This window comes from Catharus ustulatus, chromosome 9 (genome assembly GCF_009819885.2).
Source record: "Catharus ustulatus isolate bCatUst1 chromosome 9, bCatUst1.pri.v2, whole genome shotgun sequence".
Classification (NCBI taxonomy): domain Eukaryota; kingdom Metazoa; phylum Chordata; class Aves; order Passeriformes; family Turdidae; genus Catharus; species Catharus ustulatus.
Genome location: NC_046229.1, coordinates 5654399 through 5678306, shown reverse-complemented (window position 1 = coordinate 5678306; position 23908 = coordinate 5654399). Strand labels below are relative to the sequence as shown.

Genomic DNA, 23908 nt, shown 5'->3' with positions numbered 1-23908 from the left:
ATCTCTGCAGTGAGCACCACACACCCACCCTGGCTGCACTTGATGCCTTTGGTGGGTGAAGCTGGAGGGAGCACAGCTGACAGGATCCTGCAGGGAGAGGACAGTGTGCAAGGCAAAGCAGAAACTCGACCAAACACGTGAACCTTTTCCCTCCCCCTCACCCTCTACCTTTGACCCTGTCTCGCATTGTGCTCCCATCCGAGCAGCCAGACCTCGCCACCACCATGGTGGGCATCAGGGTATTCCTGCAGAAAATCCTCATTCTTCTGCAGGTCACTCTGTCTGTGGTTGTTGGCAAAACACTGATGATACTGTTCCCCAACGCCATGAAAAGATACATCCTGAAGATGGGTGAGAAGAGCAGAATGAACCAGAATCCAAAGTTCAGCTACGAAAACTGGGGCCCTACTTTTTTCAGCTTCAAGTATTTGCAGTTTGTGCTGAAGGTGAAGTGGAAGAGGCTGGAGGATGAAGCCTACGAGGGACACCCTGCTCCCAACACACCCGTGGTGACCCTGGATGGGGAAGTTTGTCACCTCCTGGATTTCATGCAAGGTCAGTAATTGAGCCATGCAGCTGGCTGGGTTTGCTGAGAGCATAAATGAGGAGATGGTGCTGAGGGAACAGGGACAGGCAGCTGGCACCTGAGTGCATCATGTGCAGAACACCAGGAGAAGATGCAGCACATTTACTCCAGCTGCTTCTAGATTTTCAAAAATAACCTGCATTTATCACCCTGTCTGTGCTATCCCTTCACACCACTGAGATTTTGCAAGAGCTAGCTCTGCCTGGAAACACTTTTTGCTGAAAGCCAAGGTAATAATTTGTTTTAGGGAGAGAAGGCCCAGAACTGAACCGTGTGCAACAAATCCTGAGTGTTGGCTGTCATTCCCTGTCCATACAGAAAATTCCACACCAGCTCTCTTAGCTAGTCTAAAGCCTAGAAAGCACACAGTGGGTTTTTCCAGATCCAAAGTGACTGGGAATAAAGCAGATGTAGCTGCTTTGTACTTTGTCCGCTGCCTCCCACTGAGATCTCAGCAGAACGTGGAATTAATCATTAAGCTGCAGCCTCCATCCCCACGGGAGGGATTACCTTCATCTCTCACTCTGCATTCCTAATTATATATAGATATTTATGTAGAAAATGGGCTGCAAATTTGGAGAAGAGATACACATTATCTACAGGAAGGTATCACTGTTATTTAATTCTTTAGGATGTGGATCTATGTCAGCAGCAGCTTTTAAGTTAAGCCATGCCAGAAAGATCTTGAACAAATTTCATGGCATTTAGCATAACCAGACTAAAAGAGGTGCTTGAAAATCCTGCAAGCTCTTTTAAATCAAGGCCTTGCAAACAGATGCCAACATCAACACAATACTGTGTTAATTTGTAAGCAACTCCAGATACTTTTGCGAGTGTAAGGTTAGTTTAATAATAATATATAACCAGAGCTCTGTTTGGACAGGAAATTGCAGAAACACATTAAAAGCATGAAAGCCTGTGATGCATGACTGAAAAGTCTGCAGTTTCCCCTCAGCTCAGCTTGAACTGACACATCTAAAAAAAATTCTGGACATGAAAAGGCACTGGGACTCTGTCCTCAACGTCCACCCCTGAACCACTGTCCCTGGATAACCTTGCAGAAGGCCATGTTTAGTATTTTTGAAGTTGCTCCATACTAAGGAACTCAGGGAGGCTGAGATGCCCATTTTGGATCAATCCCCTATCCCAAAAATGTTGGTAACTTGCAGATTGGCTCTTGTGATGAGGAAAAGAGAAGCTGTGCCTCCTGCCTGTACTGGGCAGGGCTCCCTCAGGTAAAATCCTTGCTGGATGTAGCACAGATCAGAGCCAGGCTAGGAAAAACACTTTTATGCCTGCTTTGCAGAGATGCAGAGGTTCTGCTGCTAGTTTTACTGACCTAGAAGTTTATGAAGTGACTTATTGTCCAGGAATCTCTGCACTAGAGGCTCAGTTCAGTGTATTTAATTCTAATCTTCCTCCTTTTGCTTAACCACAAAATTTTTCTTTTCTTTTTTTCCCAGATAACCGACCTTTAATCCTGAATTTTGGAAGTTGCACCTGACCTTCTTTTATGCTAAAATTTGATGAGTTCAACAAGCTCATCAAAGATTTCAGCTCAATAGCAGATTTCCTTATCATCTACATTGAGGAAGCTCATGCAGTAGGTACAGTACAAACACCACAGTGATGCCAACCACAGCTGCAAATGTGTCACTTCCTTCAGGGGAAAAAAAAAGTGTGCTATGCAAATAGGAGAGAAATCTTCAAATCAAGTGGCAACACCACATCTAGGCACCAGTGTGTGTCCCTAATTCTCTTAAGATTCTACTTACACTTCTGACTTTGCACTGAGTTACTCATGTGAAGGACACAGTTTTATCTTTTAGAAATTGCTTCTCAATGTTAGTACAGCTCCTTTTGGAAAGAGGAAGAAAATACATTTCACAGAACAAAAAGTTAAGTGTGCAGTATGTTATGTGTTACAGGTTAACAGAAAAATAACCTAGTTTTTAACATTTCCCAAGAAGAGGATGCAGTCTCCAATTTGAAAAATTCAGCAAGCAAACAAACCACACTTGTTTATCTACGCTGGGTTCTAAGTAACACGTTGGCACTGCTTTTATCCCAGGATTAAAGGTTTTTCTAAAACCTTACATTTATAGTTTTCTAGCAATATATCATTTTCAGCAACTGAGAATCAGATAATGACTAAGTCATCAAACCCTTTTACTAGTTCCTACTTTGTTGGAGTTGTGTGCAAATGTTTGTTTGCACAGCTCTGAACAACAAAGGTGTGTCCTGGCTCATATTTCAGTTCTCACAGATCTGTAATTTTTGTTTATAGGCTTAATGAGTGAAACCAAGCAGAATGAACAGCATTGACAAACCTTACCCAAACAGAATACATGTTCTCCACCTGGTGTCTTTCTAGGGTCAATTTATGTGGGAAAATTTCAGCTAAAATCCATCAAGTATTGTTTAATCCACTGCAAGAGAAAAATGAGGTTTGATGAAATTAAAGGGGAAAAAAATAGACCTTGGGACCACTTATTGGAAAGCTCTAGCGCTGCCATAGTTTGAGGGGGGCTTTCATTTCATGGCAGGTTTTGATGTTAGGAATAAACTGCAAAATTCTTTTAACCTAGTTTTGGGATATGACACACAGTATGTGTCCTATTCAAAACCTTCATTGCTAAATCCCTTCCTCATTTGTTTTAGATGGATGGGCTTTTAAAAACAATGTCGTAATTAAAAATCACAGAAGCCTTGAAGATCGAAAAATTGCAGCACAATTTCTTCAGAAAAATCACCCTCTATGTCCAGTGGTTTTAGACACTATGGAAAACCTGAGCAGTTCAAAATATGCTGCGCTACCAGAGCGACTCTACCTGCTTCAAGGAGGGAAGGTCATCTACAAGGTAAAAAATATCAGTAGCAATGAGCACAGTATACAGATATTTTTAAGTTTCAAGGTAACTTGAAACTGCTTTACATTTAACAGTCAGTATTTAATTCTGTTTGAGAGCTAAACATTTCACAATGCACTGTAAATGTGCAGAGAAATGAACATGCGGCAAAACCAGTCTGGGCCTTTATAGTGTACATATTTGATGTACACCTCAGTCTTGCTCAAATATTTATCTTTTGGCTCACCAGTAACCTGAGGTACGTCTAAGCTGTGAGATCCAGGAACACTTCCCACCTCCAGGATCCAAACATTGGCTGTGTCCCAGTGACACAGCAGGGTGTAACAAGGGCATAACCATCTCCCACTGGATGGCTCCAGTGGAAAGGGAGGTCAAGGCACACAGTTCTGCTGCAGCTGCTGTGCTCTGAAGGATTTCTGCTCTGTCACCTTGAGCATCACTCAATCATTTTATTGCCTTTGCAGGGAGGAGTGGGGCCTTGGAACTACCACCCCCAGGAAATACGTGCCATCCTGGAAAAACTGGAACAGAAAAAGAAGAGGACTTCAAAGTAAAAACTACTTGGATAAAGAAGTTCAAAAATAATTTGTCACAGACCTAAGTCTAAGGAACAGAAAAAGAATTTTAAAACAGCCATAGAGACAAGAAGAAAAGAAGAATGTTTTATGTGCATGTAAGGAGCATCTGGAATGAGGTTCATCCCTACAAGAACCACTTCCATTCTGTAGTAACTTGCTACTCTTATACCACATGAGTAGTGTGGGAGCTGGTTCCACTGAGCTCTGGATACCAACATTTGCACTTGTAGGGAATATCCTGCAGGATAAACTTCAGGGTGGTGACATTTGCATGAGTCCACTAGCAAGCAAAGCAACTGATTTCCCATTACTATACACACTGCACTTGTATATATAAAATGTTCCCTGTCACTGACCTCAGGAGGCTTCTGAGCAAGACAATCTCTACCAACATCTGTTTCCATGAGTATTTGTTATGATGGTCCCAGCATAAAGCACTGGCGGCTGTGACCTGATTGTAGAAAATACTTGTAGAAACAAGGGATTGATCTGCAATTATTAAAAGTCTATCACAGCACTTCATTTTGCTACAGATTATTTCCCTTCCTGCCCTGCCTCTCTCCCCTGGGGTATTTCTAAGCATTAGCAGACATTTATACTCATTCTAATAACTTCTGAGTTTGAGCTGATCAGAAAGTCACCAGTTTTGAAGGACTTGTTTGACAGTAGGAAGTCATACATCCCACTTAAGTAGCTCACATTTTTATTCCTATTTAACTCAGAGCACAAGGGAAACATTTTACAGGAAATTAAGTTTTAATTCATGTATTATGTAAGCCTGATATAAACATACTACCTTAAATGGACTTCAGGTGTTCTAGGCTGACAGCTTAGGTTACAAAATGAGAAAGCTGTTACTACAATTAAAAACAGCACTGTGTTGTGGTTGGACTTGATGATCTTAAAAGTCTTTTCCAAACTAAAAAGTTACCTATTCTATTCCATACATTAAACTAGCAGGGAATACATACCACATCCAGACCTTCAAAAACAATTTTAATACAAGGTTCTAATAATAAACATTCTCTTCAGTGCAGCTATTAAAGTGAAGCTTTCTTATAAAAAAAATAAAATGGAGGCCCAAATTTAAGCTGGGCTCAAGTGTGCTCTGCCGTGCCCTCTGCCATCACCCGGTGCACTGACACAAAATGATCAAAGGCAGATTTGATGATGAAACGCAAGTAAGTGGCTTCAAACTCAGGAAGCTGCAAGAAGGAATAAAAATAATGTTATTGCATTCTCTGTGGTAGCAAAACTACCAAACCACATTTGCAGAAGTTTGTTAAACACAAGGATTAGGATATTGCAGTGTCTGTTTTTGAACTGCACATGAATCAAGTTCTTTGACCTGCAACTCAAAAAAATCCCATCACCTCCTGAGTTCTGCAGCCTTAAAGGCAGCAATTGAAGGAGGGAAGATTGCCACACTTCTGGAAAGGGCCCTTGCACCTCGTTAGGAGCACTAGGCAGGTGCAATTTCATAGCATAATCTACAGAGGAGCAGCTGGGAAGTGCAATTTCACACCACAATCTACAAATTCCTGTCTTCAACACCAACTGAGCAATAACTGTAAATAAAGACATGTTTGGTTTTTTATGGTTTCTCCCCACTTAGTCCAGACAACCCATTTCATGAACCACTGCTGATGTACACTGTAAATACTCACTGGAAATTCTTCCATTTGGAGTTGTCCTTCTCTGTGCTGCAAATCTAGAAAACATATTTTAAGCTAAATAACAAAGAATAACATGCAATGCTGTGAAGTTTTCACTGGACTCAGTTCAAGTGAGTTTCAGGACTGTGAATTTACACTGTATATAAACATTGCTCTTTTTTTTTTTTACAGGTGATTTAAGAGAATACTTTTTTGCAATATGCCAGTGTGTGTATGTCCCACTCATTACAGTATTATAAAAGGTCACCCAAGGCACTAAAATAAGCCAATCCCCAAACCAAACAATGCAGGAAATGGCACTCTATTATACTATGTAAGCCTGTTTTTAATTTTTGGAACATGAAGTGCACAAGTAGTGCTTTTAGCCCTTATACAGCATTCTATTCTCCAAACTGCTGCAGAGACCAGCAGTGTTAACAAAATTCACTGAAACGTGACTGTTACATTAATGTCTAATAAAATAATCATAAGGCCACACTTTAGTCAAAAAATAGATGAGGGGTTACAGTGATTCATTCAAAAAGATCAACACTGTTCCCATAAAACCCCACAAATTCAGTCTCACCTTTTTCAATGCACTGTTGAAAACCCTCAGGGTCTTTAGATGTGCTTCTTTCAATCCTTAAGGTCCGCACTAAAATATACATAAATTTGAAATATCAGTATACGTTCTGATTCTTTATTGATACTGATATGTATTCCATCACTTTACCACCAACAAAGCACTTTCAGAGCATTACCTAATTTATTTTTTCTCTAAGCTATGGGGATTGTGGATGTGAAGGACGATTGCTTTGTGAAAATGAATCTCTATGCAAAATTAAATCTTTATGTGAAGTTAAATGTTTATGGATCTGTTAAAAGTGACTAGGTACAGACTGTGGCACTACTGTGGGAACTTTCATTAAGGCACGGACACACATTTCAATATAGCACATATTACCTACTACAAAGCCTTACCCAAATAACACTGGATGGCGACTTTGCTGATTTTTACACATTTGGGAAAACCAATTATCAACTCCTGTGGGAACATGCCTGTCGTCGTCCAAAATGTTTTGGAACTTCTGTAGAGAGAAGAGGACAAAACCCCTCAACTGCAGCTTTCCATCTATAACCGTGTGGAATGAAATTTATCACAGAAAAATATGGAGGGGAAAAGGAAGGGGTGGAAAAACAGAGGGGAGAAGGAAAGAAAAAAGAAGGAAAAGGTGGAGGGGTGGAAAAACAGGGGGGCGATGAGGAGGAGGAAGAGAAGATGGAAAAGGAAGAGGGGAGAGAAGGGGGAAGCATTTTTATGCGGGGTACTTTCAGCAGTGCCCTGTATAGCGACGGGGCAGCTCTCTGGATGCATTTACACCTGGCTGTACCATTTACACCGAGCGGCACCACAGAGCACCGAGCAATGGCGCTGGGCCCCGAGCGCTCCCTCCCTGAGGCGATCCGGCGTGAGGGCCGAGCCCGGGCCGGCCCCGGCGGGCTCCGAGCGGGAGGAGCCGCTCCCGCCGCCCCCGCCCGGCCCTCACCCGTCCGCCACGCTCTCGGCGGGGTGCTCAGCATCGCTGGATGTGGCCAGCACCAGGGCGGCCCCCGCCGAGCTCCGGCACCAGTCGGTCGCTCTCATCGCTCACGGCGGGGCTGCCCCTCCCGAGCAACGCCGGCAGCTCCCCCCCACGGCCGCTGCCGGAGCGGGAGCTGCGGGAAGCCGGGATCGCCCCGGGCAGGGCGGGGCAAAGCGGGCGGGACCCGCCGCTCCCGCCGTGCCCCGCTCCGCTCCGGCCCGCCCGCTGCCCGCCCCCCGCGCGGCCCCGCCCGCCGCCCGCGGGCGCTGCGGGACGGGCGGCGGGAGCGCCGAGCCCCGGCCCGGCTGACGGCGCGGCCCCTCCTGGGGCAGGTAGGTGGGGGGCCGGGGGGATCGGGGAGCGGGCGGGATTGTGGCCTCCCTGCGCGGCCGGGGACTGCCCCCTGTGCCCCCTGCCCTTGTGCCCCTTCCCCTGGCGCCCCTCGGGGCTGTGCCCGCTCACGGCGCGCTCACCCTCGGGCACAGCCCGGTCCCTTCACAGACCCTTTCCCAGCGGAGTCCCTGACCCCGCTCCGGGTTGGACCCGATGCCTTCGCACCCGCCTCCCCCATCCCTTCGGTACCCCCGGCCCCGCTGGGCAGGGCCCGATCTCCTCCCGCCCCGCAGGAGCCGATCCCCAGCCCCCAGAGCAGGAGCTGAGGCCATCCCGTCCCTGTCCCTCGCCATGGCAGCCCCGAGCTCTCCTGACCCCGCTCACGAACCGGAGCCCCGGCACCGGCGGGGAAAGGGGCACCGGGAGATGCCCACCCTTACCAGGGAGGGAGGTTCCAGCAGGCTCCATTGCCCAGCTGCAGTCAGACATGTGCCCTCCTCCTCTTCCTCCTTCTGCTCCTGCTCCTGCCTGCAGAGCCAGGCCTGGTTGTGGGGGCACTCCTCACTCAACCCCAGCCCCTCTCCCGCTGCCCCTGTCTCCATCCCAGGCCTGGGGTCCGTCCCGGGGCTCTCAGCCAGCCCGGGGTGCAGTTCCCACTCGGATGGGGTGTGTGGTTTGGAGGCAGGCAGCTCACACCCCTGCTCCTCACGGCCTGCCCTCCTTGCACCGCAGGGCTACGTGGCCATGCTCAGGGCTCTAAGGGGAGCTGCCAGCTTTGGGGGCTTCCCTAGCTCATGTTTTCCTCTGTGGCTGTTCTTCACATGTCTGTGATTTGTTTTTGCAGAGCTGGTCGAGGGGAATGTCGTACTGTCTCCACTCAGAAAGCCATTTGGATACTGGGCCAATATACGTGCGTGAAAATGGGAAGCTGCACATGGTAACTCGGGGTGCAGGCGGCGTACACAATGTCACTCCCAAAGCAAGACCTTTTAGTTTGTTTTCCAGAAGTTTTTCAGTGGAGCTTTGCATGAACAGGGAGGATGATAGGGCAAGGAGGCAGAGGACTGATCATTTCATCTTCACATACACTAAGGAGGGGAACCTCCGTTACTCGGCCAAGTCCCTCTTCAGCCTAGTGCTGGGTTACATTTCTGACAATGTTGATCACATTGACTCGTTGATTGGTTTCCCAGAGCAGATTGCTGAAAAGCTCTTTTCAGCAGCAGAAGCAAGACAAAAGTTCACAGAGCCAGTGACAGGACTGAGAGCTCTGCAGAAGTTCACTGAAGCCTATGGCAGTTTGGTGCTGTGCTCACTGTGCTTGCGGAACAGGTAAGTCTGTCCCCTAACAAATCTTGCAATCTGCTAGGCCTTTCTGTTAGCACACTTCAAGCTTCCCCTAAATTAAATTAAAAAAAAACCCCACATTTTGGGCTTATAACACCACCTAATTTTAATGAAATGCCCTGAGCGTTATGTGATTCTTGTGCTTGCTACCTTTTGCCCCATCTCTTTCCTACAAGTGCAGCTGCAGGTTTCATTTTAAGAAAAAAATCATAACAGAGGTAACAGACTACATCTGTTTCAACCAACAGGGGATCTTTTGTGGAGGATTAAACCTGCAACTATTTTTGAACAATAATAATCAGCACTTCTGTGGAAATCCATGTGCTTAGTGCCTTCTCAGGCATTTCATGGGATGTTTCTGTAATTGCTGTTTAAAAGCTTTTCAACACACTTAGCTGACTGTACAGATAAAACACACCCTTGCAAATCGTTCAGGTTTACTAACTATAAGCTTCCTGTCATGTCTCATTTTGGGGGCTCAGAAGAAGATACAGACTTGTGGGTAAGTTGCAGGTTTTGAAATCAGGCAGGTTTTACCTTAATTTATTGTTGTTGCCACTCCCATTTTAATGTACTTTAACAAGGTCCTGATTACAGTCCAGCACTAGTTTTTCCATCTTCTCCATGGCCACATCCTTCACTGAAAGAGCCTTGCCAAGTTTAAAACTGGATTATGTTTTTAAAGCCTTGCTCCTACTGAAGTCTTTCCCAGTTATAGAACCCGTCTCTTCCATCTCTACACTTGAAAAAGGGATGGTTTATCCAGTTTAAAATCAAAGTGCTGGCATATTCATCTGAAGTGCCAAGGGTGTTCTGAGCACAGTAGGGATGTTTGAGTAGAAGTCAATTATCCTTTGTTTTATCCTTTAAACCTACTCCCTTTTTATCTCTAGCACAGATAATTTTATGGGTCTAATTTGGAAATTAAGCTACTTCTGGCATCTTTTGCCATTACAGAAAGCTGAGTTAAGTATCAGGTCTTTGAAATCCAGGAAGTAAGGCATTAAGGCATTTTCAGATGAATTTTATTTCTAAAAGAGCCCACTCTCCTCTGCAGAACCCCCCTGAGTTAATAATCTCTCTCAAGAACTGGCTTGTGCTCTGGCTGTATGTTGTGCTTTTTGCAGAGCCAAATTGCACAGGAAAAGGGTGTGAGGGGTGATTTAATGGGTAAAATTACACTGGGAGGATGTTGAGGTCCTCTTATTTGCATGAACAAAGAGGTGTTCCTGGAGGGATCAAATTAAAAATCACCCCCAGTTTATGCAGTGAAGATGCTGACCTCAGGGTGTGTCTTGCCATGAGGAACACGAGGTAAATTCAGGATAGATCAGTGAATTTGGAGCTTGTCTTGCCACAGGGACAGCAAGAGGTGACTGCAGGGGAGGCATTGAGGGCTACGTGCTCATTACTGCATACTCATGCCTGCCATTCTTCAGTGGTTTGTTCCCATCTCTAAACCTCCTACTGAATAGCTCCAGCACAGATGTTTGCGTGGCTGCTGAGTGAATCAGAGCAGAGAACCAGCACAGCTAAAAAAAAAAAACCTCACTGACTAACTGCTGCCCAGGGTGTAGCCACAGCTCTGGCCAGTTCTGGGCTTTTATTCCTAGTCAAGTATTTTATTCACATATATAAAAGTAAAATTTTGCCACTGACAAGCTATCCTGTCCTGTTTAAAATCCACATTTGATGTAGATTTTAAATCTGGATGAATGTGGGTTTGTCTATACCCTTCTATACACTGAGGAAGGGCAATTTGTGAAGCTGACTTAGGATAAACTGGGATATTTTGCATTATTCTGAAATAATACAGGAATAATCTGTGAAGAAGCTCCTAATAGCAATATTTGCAAGTTGAAGTCTTGTTAGTCCAATATTTTGCATCAAATCAAAACCATGACAGTGATTTAAGGAGAAGACTGGGAATTCAGACATGTTGTGTGCCAGCTGCACATAAAGAGGTACTTAGTACAGCTGGGTAATTTCTGTCAATTTTCACATTGGCACTTAGCAGAAAGGAGTGCACTGTGCTTATGACACTTGGGGATGTAGACACCTCCTTACATGCCTGAGCACTGAGGGGTTTTGGGGTTTTTTTTTGGCTTTGCAGATACCTGGTTATCTCAGAAAAACTTGAAGAAATTAAGTCTTTCCGGGAGCTGACGTGTTTGGATCTCTCCTGCTGTAAACTTGGAGATGAACATGAGCTGCTGGAACACCTCACCAAAGAGGCCCTGTCTAGGTACCAATTTCTTCAGCTAAAAATGACACTTTCTTTCCTACCACTAAGCAGTTCAAAGAATCAGGCTGAGACTTTAAAGGGAAGTTTCACAGGCTGCAGAGTGCAAGGATGAAGATTTTGGTTGTTCATAAAACCTGTTCAGGAGGTAAACAAAATACAGAATTTATTGTACACAAAGCACATATTGAATGATAAAAAGTACTAAAAATAAGCAAGATAATTTACTCTCATATTTTGTATCAACTTTTTGTAATTCTCATTGTCTGGGTAAAAAAATGTATCTATAACATTTGTAACAGTTTTAACATTTCCTATTTTTAAGGGGGAACTTTATCAGCCAAATTTTTAACCAAACTAGTGTTCTAAATGAAGATTTCTACAAGCAGGAACTTGAATATTTGGTTAGTTAACATCTTAAAACAGTAAATTTTGTGATTTTGTTTGGTACCAAAGAATTACAAGTAGAAAATTTTGGAAACAACAGGTAGGATGACTGCTAAATAAGGATATTGTGTTGCTGTAGTATTTTGGTGCATTTTGCATCAAGGTTTTGTCTTGAAGTGCTCTGAAGACAGCACTTTAGTGTGATGTTTTTTCCTGAGTTTTACTAATCTGTTATAATACCTCATTATTTTCCTAAAATCATTGCTGTATCACTTACTGAATCTGCCCTCTCTCACTTTGCCAAGCATTTTTTCTTAGTTTTGAGTGCATTTCAGTTTGGCAGCCTTGGTATAAAGAACTTCAGGGTATAAAGAAGCTTATTGTCTCTGCTGGCAAATGTTTGGCTCTAGGATCAGTTTGTCACTGGAGCTGTGGGAATAGCTGCTCAAGTAGTGCTTCTGTTGAGCTAGCAGGGAAATATAAAGATATTTGTTAATCCTGCTAACCCAGGCTCCTTTCTCACTGCCTTTTACAGTGAGCCTGGAGGGGTTGGGCAGAGGATGACCCTTCTGACACAGAGCTCTAGGACATTTTGCAAAACTGTCAGAAATAATGACCATGAAGTACATGTTTGTATCTCTCCTGCCAGTGTGAAAAGGCTTCTCCTGAAGGACAACTCCCTGTCAGATGCTGGCCTGCGCAGGATGACAGCGCCTGTCCGTGTGCTGAAAAAGGGCCTTGAGAACCTGCTGGTGCTGGACTTGTCCTGTGAGTGCTCCATGGTTTCATAACAGAGAGAACCTCTGTCCTTTCTGATAAAGAATTTATCCTCAGCTCTGAAGGAATACAATTAATTTGTTGATTCCCATGAGCCAAATGCTCAACCCCAGATTTCACCAGCAGCCTCCCAGGAGGCACAGGGCAGGCCTGAAGTCTCAGGCATTTCTTACTTACATCAACATTTTTAGTAGTTTGAGAATTGGTATTATAAATATTTGTATATTGATAATTAGAGGGGGAAAGTCAGTTCCAGTATTAGCTTTTGGAACAAATACTTCCTTGGTATTTTGATAATCTTTGTCCACATCATGCAATGCAATTAACTTTACTTGGCCTTACCTTTAGGTAACCCTAAAATCACAGATGTGGGAATTGGATACCTTCTTTCTTTCAAGAAATTGAATTGTTTGGACATTTCTGGGACAGGTCTCAAGGTAATAATCATCACAAAAATTTTAGTGGACAAGTGTAATAGAAGTTCTTGCCCTCTGAATGTGTTATTTCCATTTTTCCCAGGATGTTGATGCTGTCATAAAGCGGCTCCAAACACAGATAGGCCTGGTTCACTCAAAAGTGCCTCTGAAAGAATTTGATCACAGTAACTGCAAAACAGAGGGATGGGCAGAACAGGTAAGGGAAGTTAAACCTGTTTTACTTTAAAAACTTGCCTTATAGAATACAAAATTGCTGAATAGGAAAGAGCAAGGGATGGAGTTGTTTCCAATGATATTTCTGTAAATTTTACAATTTACTCATTTTAACTGCTTCATCTGTTCTTTCAGACAGTTCTGCAGTGGGAGCAGGCAGTTATGGAGGCCAGGAAGCCCCAGGAGAACTTGAAATCCAGAGTAGCAGCTCTTCACTTCTGTGAGTAACTGCATGGACAGCACAGAGCTGATTTATTTTCTTTTCTACAGGGAGTATTTCCATACTTCTTGGGGTTATAGTACAAATAGCATCTCAGGTGTGCAATTTCAGTTTGTGTAACTGCATTACAATGTACTTGAGTTTTTTCATTTGTTGGACTGCTGGGTAATTCAAGTACAGCACATTTAACAACATAGTTTTTTTCCTTAAAATTCTGAGTCCAAAATATAAATGGTATTTTTTTCCTATGCACATTTTCAAGTTGGCTTGGCCAAAACAATTTGTACCACAAAGGTACACATTTTACAGCATAATTCTGTTTTTCCCAAACTCTAAACTTGATTTTTTTTTTGCTTGTAGATGGCAAGACACGCAGAATAGAGGAAGTAGTCAAATGCACACTGGTGGAGCCAGAAACTAAAGCATCTGGAAACTTGCAGTTTTATAAGGAAAATGTTCAAAATTGCCATTTACCTTTGAAAAAGGAGGTTGCAGGCAGCCACGAATTAAAGAACAATAAAAAAAGAGCTTTGGCTGAACAAGAGAGAGAAAGGACTTCCAAACAGAAGCATCTGTGCCTCACTGTGGAGGACTGGGATTTGTTAAATACCTACTGAGTCAGAAAGAAGTGGGTCTTTTGTTTGTTGTTCTCTTGCTGATGACAGGATTTGGACATACTGAGAGGGAGTGACAAAGGAGACAAGTTCTGTTAAATCTGTTTGCTGTGACATGCCTGTGGGGTAACCTGTGCTGGGGGAGGGATAGAGACAACAAGGTTGGTAATGCTACTGTATATTTTCAATACATAATAATTTTTTCAAATAAAGTTTTTGTTGCCATCCTTAACTAACTCTCCTGATGAAGGTATTTTTCACCAAAACAGCTGGTCCTATCCCTGCTCCTCTCCTGCCTCTCCAGGGGCAGGACACGAATCACTGCAGCTCATCTGAAATGAAGCTGCACTAGGCTTGTCCAGTGCATGGGATGTTTACAGTGCTGCTAGAACAGAAACCTCAGCCTGAAAGCACTAGGCTGTGCTGATGGGGCTGTGACAGAGGGAGGGAGCACAAAGGATAAGCACAGACCTCTGGGAAGGGAGGCAGAGGCAGCAACACCTCAACAACAGAATCCCAAAGTGCAATATAAGTGCCCTTTCTTTCTCATTTTCACCAAGGAAGTGAGAGCTGGAATGAAGTTACTGTGGAGATTGTGCTCTGCAGTTGTAATATATTCTTCCTTACTGCATTTTGAAGCAAATTCACTGCATTTTGAGATCATTCTGTGGTTTAACCCCATTTTCAGTGTGCCTGCAATACACTAACTGCCCTTCTCCATCTGAAAACACTGAGGGGCATTTATAATTCAAATATTAATTATGCAGATCAGCTGTAAATCACCTGGACACAAATCACCTGTTCTGTGTTGGTCTGTGCAGCTGTAATGCTGCAGGTAACTGTTTAACATTGAATTCCTGCCCTGTTTCCATCAAAACTGGCTGAGGTGCACAGGGCTCTTCAATCTCCTCTCAGCCTCATGAGGCCAAGGATTTTCTCCAGCTTTCCCCTACCAGTGCTCCTTCAGAGGGTACCTTCCTTTTACATTGTTGTTTACCATGGTTAATCACCAAGAAAAGCAGCACATCCTTGGAAACCAGGAAGAGGCCAAGAAAATTAACTTCAGCTCAAAAATGCATGGAGTACAAAACCCCTTTGTCTTTTCCTCACTGCTGAATTTCCCTCAAGAAAGGACTGCACACAAACACAACAGGCACACTTGCATTCAAATCCCACTTTCTTTTCCCAGAAATTCAAGGCTATTAATACCTTCCCCTGACAACTACATCAGCTTTCTGCTGAGACAAATAATGGCACAAATTGTGACTCAAAACCGGCTCAGTGGGGAGGAAGATGTGCAATCTTCCCCCTCAAGCTGCTTCTGGTGCAATTGCCACCATGGAATTTTTAGCCACTCCTTCCACCACTGGAGATATGCTGATCTGACCATGGAGAGATGCACATTTTTTTACCAATCCTATTTTTACTCTCATTACCTGAGCTCTGTGCTGAACATGAGAATTCCTGTATTTATTTATTTATTTTTTTTTAACAGCTGATTAGTTCAATCCTTACTGCACTGGAATGACATTTTACAGGCACAGGGAAAACAAGCTGTGCTCCCTGGCCAGGCCTGGAGAGGGACAGGTGAGTAAAAGCAGCTTTAACATTCCCCCATGCAGAGTTTTGCCATCTCATTCCAGGTGAAGTGTGACTCATAACACTGTAAAGCTATTTATAAAAAGATCTCTCAGATTTCCAGCTGTATCCCAGTGACAAATTAGAAGCAACACTCACCATTGATCTGAGTTACAGTGACAGGCAGAGCTGCAGATCACAGGACAGAGAAGAAATGAGTGAACAGTGGTTTATTTTTAAATATCTACGACCTGGGGTGGCAATGGGAAAAAAAAGATCACGTCATGTTTATTTTGGGCCCAGAAAAGTAAGAGTACTCACTGTAAATGTAGGGTTTTCCTCAATGTTTTAGATGAGATTTTCAAAGGAGCAAAGAAAGTATCTTTCTTAAATTTCAGTGTCATGCCCATACCTATATCCTGAGGACTGCTTTGAAGGCTTGGCTGCCTGGTCCTGCCTTGCTGGCAGAGGAACAAAACAAGCAGCAAACAGATCCAGTGTCATCCCACACCACCCTGGGAGCAGCACTTGATTTTCTGCTGCTCTCTGCACCAAGGATGAGACTTCTTTTTCCTCCTTTCTTTGCCAACTTCAGCGAGACCTATCCCAGCTCCATGGCCATTCTCAACCTCCTGCTGCAAAACTGCACAGCCCTGAGTGAAGAGCAGGTTATTTTATCAGGGACAGCTACTCTGTCACACACAGAACCCTGAAACTTCTCCAGTTTTCCATGCCATTATATTCTCTGTGTTGGTTTCATGGTTTGAGAGGAGAGCAGGAGGTGGCCTGAGCAGCAGCTCCCCATGGTGTCATCCCAGCACAGCATTCCCAAGGAAGTGTCAGGAGCATCATTGTCAGGAGCATCAACACAGAGCCCTCAAAGTCACTGCTGAAACCACCTGCAGATGTGTTTTGAACACAAATAGAAGCTTTTCCCCTGCAGTGAAGATCAGGACTACGAAGATGTGTTGGAGGCTCACCCCACTCAGCTCCTGCTGCTTTGGGCAGCTCTGTATCCCTGACGTGGCTGCCTGTACATCCATAGAGGAGATCCTGGGCCAGAGCTGTGCCAGCAGTGGCTGGTGAAGCATTTCCAGCACAGCACCAGTGCTGCCCATGAAGGAAGTGTCACCTTCACATGGCATCTGTCCCCCAGCAGTGTCCAGCCAAGGGCTGCCACACGCCCCTGGTCCTGTTTGGTGTCACTGCGCCGCTGGGGAGGATTTGCTTGGGCTGGAGCTTCCCAAGCAGGTGGCTGGGCAGGACTCCAAGGCTCAGGGTGACGTGTGGGAAGCACCCTGCTCCCTCTCCAGCAGGGATGGGTGCCAGGATTCAGGCTGTGCAGAGGAGCTCGTCGGACCAGCCCAGGCAGTGCTGGATGCCATCCCGGCACAGCCTCCTGGGGATGCAGGAGCAGAACTCGTAGTGCACAGGACTGCAGCTCCACCACTCCTGCCCACATGGGGGGCAGGCAGCCACTAGGAAGGACAGAAAACAGGGAACTGAAATGCTTCTGCTGCACTGACCCCTTCCTTCCTTCCTTTCATGGGTAAAATCCTTTCATCCTCCAGCAGAAAAGCCACTGGTGACAACCCTGAGACTGTGAGCCCAGCAAAGCAGACACTGGCTTGGTGTGACAGAGTGTGACATTGCAATGACCTTCATGGCAGAGAGGCCATCCTGGGGGGAACAACTACTTATTAATTTTCCCCACCCTGCCCTTTTTTTTTTTTTTTTTTTTTTTCCCAAAACCATGGCAGGGACTTAAGAACAAATCTGCAGCTCATTTTAACAAGACTCAGCTCCCACCCAGCTTGGAGATCAACCCATCCACTGACCAGCTACCAAGTTTGAATGGTTACTACTAAATACAGCCACACATCTCAGTGAAACTGCTCCACACCAGCAAGCCATGGAGGAAGAGCAATTTTTGTGACTGGGAGCAAAGCATAGAGCCTTTGCCCTCTCAGTTGCCACCAGGCTTTGATGCAGAAGCCTCTGCAGCCAGGGGGACTGAGCCTGCATGGCTCATACTCACACCCTGTCCCAGTTATTCTGTGTTTTAGTGGTGGATGCCAGCCTGCAGGCATTTCCAGCAGCATCCACGAGCACCACACCTGAACAACCTGCAGCAATCCATCAGCAGAAAGGACAGGAGCCAGCAGACAGACTTACAGCTCCCTGTCTCGTCAGAGCAGTCCCCGCAGTCGTTCATCCCATTACACCTCAGGTCAGCATAAACCCAGGACTTGGGGTTACTGCAGTAGAAAATCAGGTGTCCTGGGAGGCTGTGGGGCAAGTCACCTGCAAGGGCACACACAGAGGACGTGGTGAACTCCCCCAGGCACAGCCACACCAGCTAAAACAGGAATGGCACGCACCAAAGCGCTGCCAGAACACTTTCCCTGCAGTATCAAATGAACATGAACAAATAGGGAAGCTCTGCTGTCGAATACACAGGAAATCTGGCCCAGGTTTCTGCTGTATTTAGTTTGTTCCCCAGGGTAACTGAACAATAAATTACCCATATAGGCATACAGCTTCACTGATGGAGGAAAACTACATCGTGGGTTTTTAAAAAAATCCTAGCAAGATCAGAGTGTTTAATTTCTTTAAACGTGAAGTCTTTAATTCCTGGCATTCCTGCTAGTTTTGGGCAGTGCCATCTCTCAGCATCTGCCCTACAAAGGCTCTGCCAGGCTTATCTGCTCCTGTAGGCAGCCAGAAGCACGGAGCAGGGTTAGAGGAATCCCAGTTGCTGTCTCACAACTGGAAGAACAGTGCAGGGGGAATGCTCACAACAAAACCACTCACCACAGAGCTGCTCCTGCTCATCTTCTCCATTCCTGCAGTTGCTGATGTTGTCACAGACCTGGCTGGCTGGGACACAGGTCACTCTGTCATCACACAAGAAGCCTGTCTTGTTATTAGGGGCTGTGCAGAGGCGGTTCACTGAGGGGAAAGCAAGAAAACCTTCATTTTCCAGTGTTTTTGTGATATGAGGAATAGATCATGGGGAGTAAAGGGGGAGGGGTTCTGAAATTAATTTTTTGTTCTGGAAATAACCAGGGGCCAGGATTAATTTCTGGTAGGTTCATGGCACAGTCTGAAAGCCACACCAGGAGATTTAAGTAAGACAGTGCTACCCTGCTCATCCCTTCCCTTCCTCCTGGAATGGTGAGCACCACCAAACACACAGCCATGGACATGAGGGCTGTGCTTATGCAGCACCATTTCTGCCTCCCTTTCCAAAAAGATAACCACTCTTGGGATACAACCTGGTGTCCGTAGCAGGAGTGCCAGAGCCAGCCCCGAGGCCAGGGCAGCCACCAGGACGAGCAGTGCCACGGCAGAGATGCAGAGGGGTCTCTGTGTGCAGCCAGTGTGGGCACCACAGGGATGGCAGCAGCCTGGGGGAGGCAAGAGAGAGAGGTCAGGGACTGGGGAAGGGTCTGGGGTGTTTCAGAGGGGAACAGTGCAGGGACACAAGGCTGATGTTCTGGGGTCTCTGGTATGGGCTGCTGGGAGTTAGGGGTTGATAGTTGAGTTTAAAGAGCCAAACTCCAACATTTAACATCTCTGTCCTAGGTTACAGTGTGAAGATGTGCCCAAAAGTATGTGTTCTATCACCATCCTTTGAAACCAGGTGGGGCAGTGATCCTTATCTCTGTGGAAGATATCCTCTGCCAATGGGCCAGAGTTAAAACCAGGGTGGGCAATGTTCTTTATCTTTTCCATGACCCACCTTCCTCCAGGCAGGTATTGTCTGTTAATGGCCATTGAGTCCCACTGCATGACTGATAAAATTACATCATCCCATTGGGAGATGCTCCACCCAGGGAGAGGAGTCAAGCCTTTCCTACCTAGATAACATCTGAGATTTGGAACACCAAGGCAGCCCTTACCCAGTGGTTTCCAGAGGACAAGAGCTACCAGACCTTTCTACAGGATCACTATTTCAACAAGACCACTTCATCTGGACTGCTACCACCACCCTACCTAGCAGGGTGTCAGGTTGTATTCTGACTCTGTTTTCTTTTGTACTATTGCATGTGTTTTATTTTTTCCCTATTAAATTGTATTTCTGACTTCCAGTCTCTTACTGGTTTTGCTTTCAAACCAGTACAACCTCCTCATGGGGAATTTTGCTGCTTGCAGTGGGGAAGCAGCTGTTATAGAGCACTGGGGTTGAATGGCACAAACTCCATCAGAACTCAGCCTGTGGATTTGGATGCAGAAGGATGAAAGCCAAGCCCCTGCCCAACCCTGTGGGACAGCAGTGGCACTGAAACACAGGGCAGGCTGGGGTAAGGTGTCCTCCCTAGGCTCATAACAAAACTCCCCAAGAGCCAAGATTTAATTTTACAGCTTTCACCCCAAGCAGGCCCATGGAATGAGGCTGGACTATCAGCACAAAATGGTGAGAAGGAATTGAAGAGCTGCCCTTTCCCTCCCTAGCAACATCTCCAGGGCACAGCAACCTTACAGGGACTGCAGCTTTCAGAAAGTCAGGGACATAAATCAAACCAACTGCAGAAGCTAAAGGCCAAACCCACAGTCACTCAACACAATGGTAGCACATGAAAGAGCAGTGCCAAGCACCTGCCCTCACCTCAGCAACCTGCACCTCGAGCTTTGCCTCTAAACCAACAGGGTATTCTCCTCCACTCCTTTATATTCCCAATAGCAAAAAATATTTTGCCCATCTCAGAAACACGTAACCAGTCCTGCCTGTATAACTGGCTTGGGTATATCTGAACTTAAAAATCTTTAAATAGAATTTTAAAAAACTTTCAGGAACTTAAAAGTTAAGTTAGAATTTGTCTTAGCTGTGCTTTGTGTTTACTCAGTTGTTTTAGTGTTCAAACTCAAGGGAAGGCACAGCCTTTGCTCAACAGCAAAAGGATCCTGATTCCAGCAACCTCCCCCTCTGCCACGCTCCAGCAGGAGCCAAACACAGATTTGAGCTCAGAAGAGAAATGGTGAATTACAGCATGTCTGTGTCTACAAAACACCTCTGACTACAAAGCACAAGTTACAGACTAGAGTATAAAATAATGGTGGTGATGAAATGCTGCAGCTGATTTGCAGGCTTGCTGTTTGGTTCTGTTTGATCTCACCTTGTCTCTCAGAGTACAGGCAGAATTTGCTGAAGTTTGGCTATCAAGACATAGGGAAAGGCCACAGCAAGTTCATTATGAGCCTTTCTGTGACAGACAAGGATCACCTATCATACCACTATGCACACGACTGCCAGCTCCAGGCCAACACAGAACAGCTGAAGTTTATTAATTTTATAGTCTGGACATTTCACTACACAGAAAAGAGGGAAAATCAGTCCAAACAGACCATAAATAGTGGTTGTGTTTTATATTACATTGATAGTTTCAATTGATTTATGCCTTAATAATAGCACTCTGCATTTTATTCATTACCTCTGTCTCCAGAGAAGGACGCTGTTGAACCAGTAGCTACATCACCGTTTCTCTAGAAGGAAAGGGATAAAAGGGATTTACAGAACCCCACAGCCACACAAACTTCACCTTGCTAGTTCTCACACCATCTTACCCAGGAACACATCTTGTACTCCATTATTGCTACATACAAGCAAAAATTGCCTTGGTGAAAACATGGCCCAGCTTTAATTCCCAAAACAATCCATCACATCACCATTTAAACCTTAATTACCCATTTGTAAAACAAGCACTAACCAAGCCCAGCACTTTGTATCAAGGTAAGTAGAAACAACTCAGAATCACAGAGAAAGCAGTGATAAAGAGGTCAAACAGCACTGTCAGGAACACACATACTTGAGGGAACAGCTGTGTGCAGGGTTTTTCTGAAGGACTGTACCTGGGGATGAGTTTTGTTCATGCTTCCCAGAGCTCCAGGGACCGCAGGGAGTTCTCTGAGCACAGAGATGTTACCAGGATACAAACCCAACAGAGGCAGGAGAGCAAGGAGAGCCCTGCACAGACAGGAGGGCACTGGCAGGGCAGTGCTGAGTCCTGCTCCAGCCCCCTGGGAAAGCCAACAACAAACTCCCATTCTTTCTGTCTCTAACATGGTCTTTCAACAGGGCACTAGAAAACTTAATGTGATCAAGGAAGCTGAGGTTAGGTGATGAACACTCACCTCTAGCTCATGCTGGCTGCTGCTGGTCATGGAAAACACCTTCACAGGGAAAGCTTGAGGGAAGAGAGTCTGCTCATCTTCATGGAAGTCTCCTTCCTAAGACAGAGCTGTCACACTGCCCTTGCTCCTGCTGGATGATGGAATCTCAGCAGAGCTGTGCAGGATACAACCATCTGGAGCAGCTTTCTTTCTTGGGCAATAAACACAGGCACAAGAAATCCTCCAGGGTCCTTTTGCATTTGTGTGCTTGAGTTTCCAGAATCGCTACGAAGTTTTGCAGCTCAGTCAGCAGCAAAGACAAACTTATAAATAGACCTGGACTCTTCTAAACTGGGCTGGGTCTCAGCATAGCTCCCACAGGGGGGAGTTTTACAGCTTAAAGGATAAAATTTTATGACTAGGCAGATTTTCCCTGGGGGTAGTGGGGAGAAAAAGGACCAATGTAAAGTTTTTGAGGAGCCTGTGTTGTTCTTACAAGAGGGTCCACAGGACTCAAGTGCTTCCAAATTGTTGCCACCCCACAGGCCACGACTCCTCCCCAGGCTGGTCAGTGTGAGCAGGGCAGTGGAAGAGAGGCTGGCAGCCAGATTGTCTCTAAGCTGCTCTGAGACACTGCCTTGGATTGATTCAAATATACCTGACATGGAGCAACAACTCCAGCACAGCTCCAACTTCCCCTCCATCCCCACACACAAACCCACCCCCCACTATACTGAGTTAATCACTCTTCATGAGCAGGGCACCTCCAGCCCTGTCCTCACAGAGCAGCCAGAATTAAACACAGCCTTGTAGGAGCTCCTTCTTCAGTTTGTCCAAAACAGAGGCTTCTCACAGGAATACATCACTACTAAAGGTGGTGCTAGAAAATTCTCCTGTTTCAAGAAGGATTTTGGGTGAAAATATCCAACACCAAGTAGCAAACAGTCTGCAAGTCTGGGCAGCTGCTGCAATGTGGAAAAATGTCAGACTAAGTGGATCTTAAATTCTGGATCTCTTGCTCTTTAAAGAGGACGTTTCAGTTTCTAATCAGACTTGATACAGGACTATTTTGAGCGTCCATAAAGCTAATTAGGGAGTTTGCTAAGAGCCCTGTGTAAGAGCCAGGTCAAGCAGGTCAGCTGTGCATACCCTGCAAAAGAATCTACAATGACAAGTTTAAAATGTGGAGTCAACCCCCACTTGAAGACAAATGTTTGTCAGAGATGTCCAGAGAAGGACAACAGAGCTGGGGAAGGCTCTGGAGCACAAGTGTAAGGAGAAACTGCTGAGGGAGCTGGGGGGGCTGAACCTGGAGAAAAGGAGGCTCAGGGGGAACCTTCTTGCTCTCTGTGACTCCCTAAAAAGAGATTGAAGCCAGGTGGGGGTCAGGCTCTCCTCCCAGTTAACAAACAATAGGACAAGAGGAAACAGCCTCAAGTTGCACCAGAGGAGGTTTAGATTGGATAGCAGAAAAAAAAAATTCTTCACTGGAAGAGTTGCCAGGCATTGGATCAGGACAGTGGTGGAGGAACTACCCCCAAAGCCATGTGGATGTGGCACCTGGGGACATGGGTTACTGGTGACATTTGCAGTACTGGGGAAATGGTTGGACTCATTCTTAGAGGTCTTTTCTAGCAAAAAATTCTATGGTTCTACAACCTGACATCTACCACCATCTGTTTCCTGCTCCAGGATTACCAAGCTCAGTTGTAGCCAACCAGGCAGTTGGATTTTAGAGCAGTTACCCCACATCAAAGACTGCTTAGAGTTCAGAAAAATAAGTTCATGACAGCAACATAAGAAACATAAGCAAGCTCTTCTGAAGTTTAAAAAAACAATTTAAAAATTGACAAAGATCAGAAAAGCTGAAGAGGCAAGAAATATCAAGGTATCCAGTATGATAGGTTATTGTTAATTCTAGCACCTAAAAATCCCCCAATTTCCCCCAAATGTACCTTGGCTATTTCTGCCAGCAGTGAATTTCACACACTTAAGAGGGTCACCTCATTTGTGTCCAGATGATTCCCTTCTAAACCGGATACAGGTTCAGTTGGACACATGCCTAAAGAGAATATAAAATGCTTTCTTCCTGCAATTTCAATAATTTAAGGCTCTTCATTTAAACAGTGGTTTTTGAGCAGAGATCAAACCCAAATTGCAGCCTCTGAAAATGGAGATGTCAGTAAGTCAAACATTTAACAAAAAATGAATAAGAAATGACATTTTGCAAAGCCAAATGCCAAGATAGCTTAAAGACTCCATTTAGATTGGAAATCTTGAGCAGCAGTTCAATTACTTGCTGGTATCTGATTTTACTGAGGGAAGGTCTTTTGACAAGTTTACAAGTCCAACACTCACCAAATTCCTCAGGCTC

General features: G+C 45.2%; 4 protein-coding genes across 6 annotated transcripts; 2 read left to right on the top strand and 2 right to left on the bottom strand.

The window, feature by feature from the left end:
- Positions 1-173: 173 nt before the first annotated feature.
- Positions 174-4089, top strand: DIO1 (iodothyronine deiodinase 1). The gene is made up of 4 exons (XM_033066947.1): positions 174-555; positions 2050-2193; positions 3248-3447; positions 3921-4089. Exons 1-4 carry the CDS (start codon positions 225-227, stop codon positions 4008-4010), a joined length of 765 nt encoding a protein of 254 aa, XP_032922838.1. The 5' UTR covers positions 174-224; the 3' UTR covers positions 4011-4089.
- Positions 4090-4709: 620 nt separating this feature from the next.
- Positions 4710-7435, bottom strand: HSPB11 (heat shock protein family B (small) member 11). Its single transcript, XM_033066946.2, has 5 exons — positions 7237-7435; positions 6671-6777; positions 6276-6344; positions 5702-5745; positions 4710-5239 (listed from the first exon to the last, which is right to left on the bottom strand). Exons 1-5 carry the CDS (start codon positions 7332-7334, stop codon positions 5132-5134), a joined length of 426 nt encoding a protein of 141 aa, XP_032922837.1. The 5' UTR covers positions 7335-7435; the 3' UTR covers positions 4710-5131.
- Positions 7436-7537: 102 nt separating this feature from the next.
- LRRC42 (leucine rich repeat containing 42) lies at positions 7538-14074 on the top strand. Its single transcript, XM_033066938.1, has 8 exons — positions 7538-7604; positions 8450-8937; positions 11066-11197; positions 12231-12349; positions 12707-12795; positions 12878-12991; positions 13144-13228; positions 13589-14074. The coding sequence occupies exons 2-8, from the start codon at positions 8465-8467 to the stop codon at positions 13843-13845; spliced, it is 1269 nt and encodes a 422-aa protein (XP_032922829.1). The 5' UTR covers positions 7538-7604; positions 8450-8464; the 3' UTR covers positions 13846-14074.
- Positions 14075-15635: 1561 nt separating this feature from the next.
- LDLRAD1 (low density lipoprotein receptor class A domain containing 1) lies at positions 15636-22825 on the bottom strand. 3 transcript variants are annotated; one of them, XM_033066944.1, is made up of 6 exons: positions 21556-22825; positions 20856-20907; positions 18699-18830; positions 18235-18372; positions 17596-17724; positions 15636-16898 (listed from the first exon to the last, which is right to left on the bottom strand). In XM_033066944.1, the coding sequence occupies exons 1-6, from the start codon at positions 21583-21585 to the stop codon at positions 16753-16755; spliced, it is 627 nt and encodes a 208-aa protein (XP_032922835.1). In that variant the 5' UTR covers positions 21586-22825; the 3' UTR covers positions 15636-16752. The 3 variants fall into 3 exon arrangements, with proteins under 3 accessions (XP_032922835.1, XP_032922833.1, XP_032922834.1); XM_033066942.1 differs by lacking the exon at positions 21556-22825 and adding an exon at positions 21274-21548; XM_033066943.1 differs by lacking the exons at positions 17596-17724; positions 21556-22825 and adding an exon at positions 21274-21548.
- Between the last annotated feature and the right edge of the window lie 1083 nt (positions 22826-23908).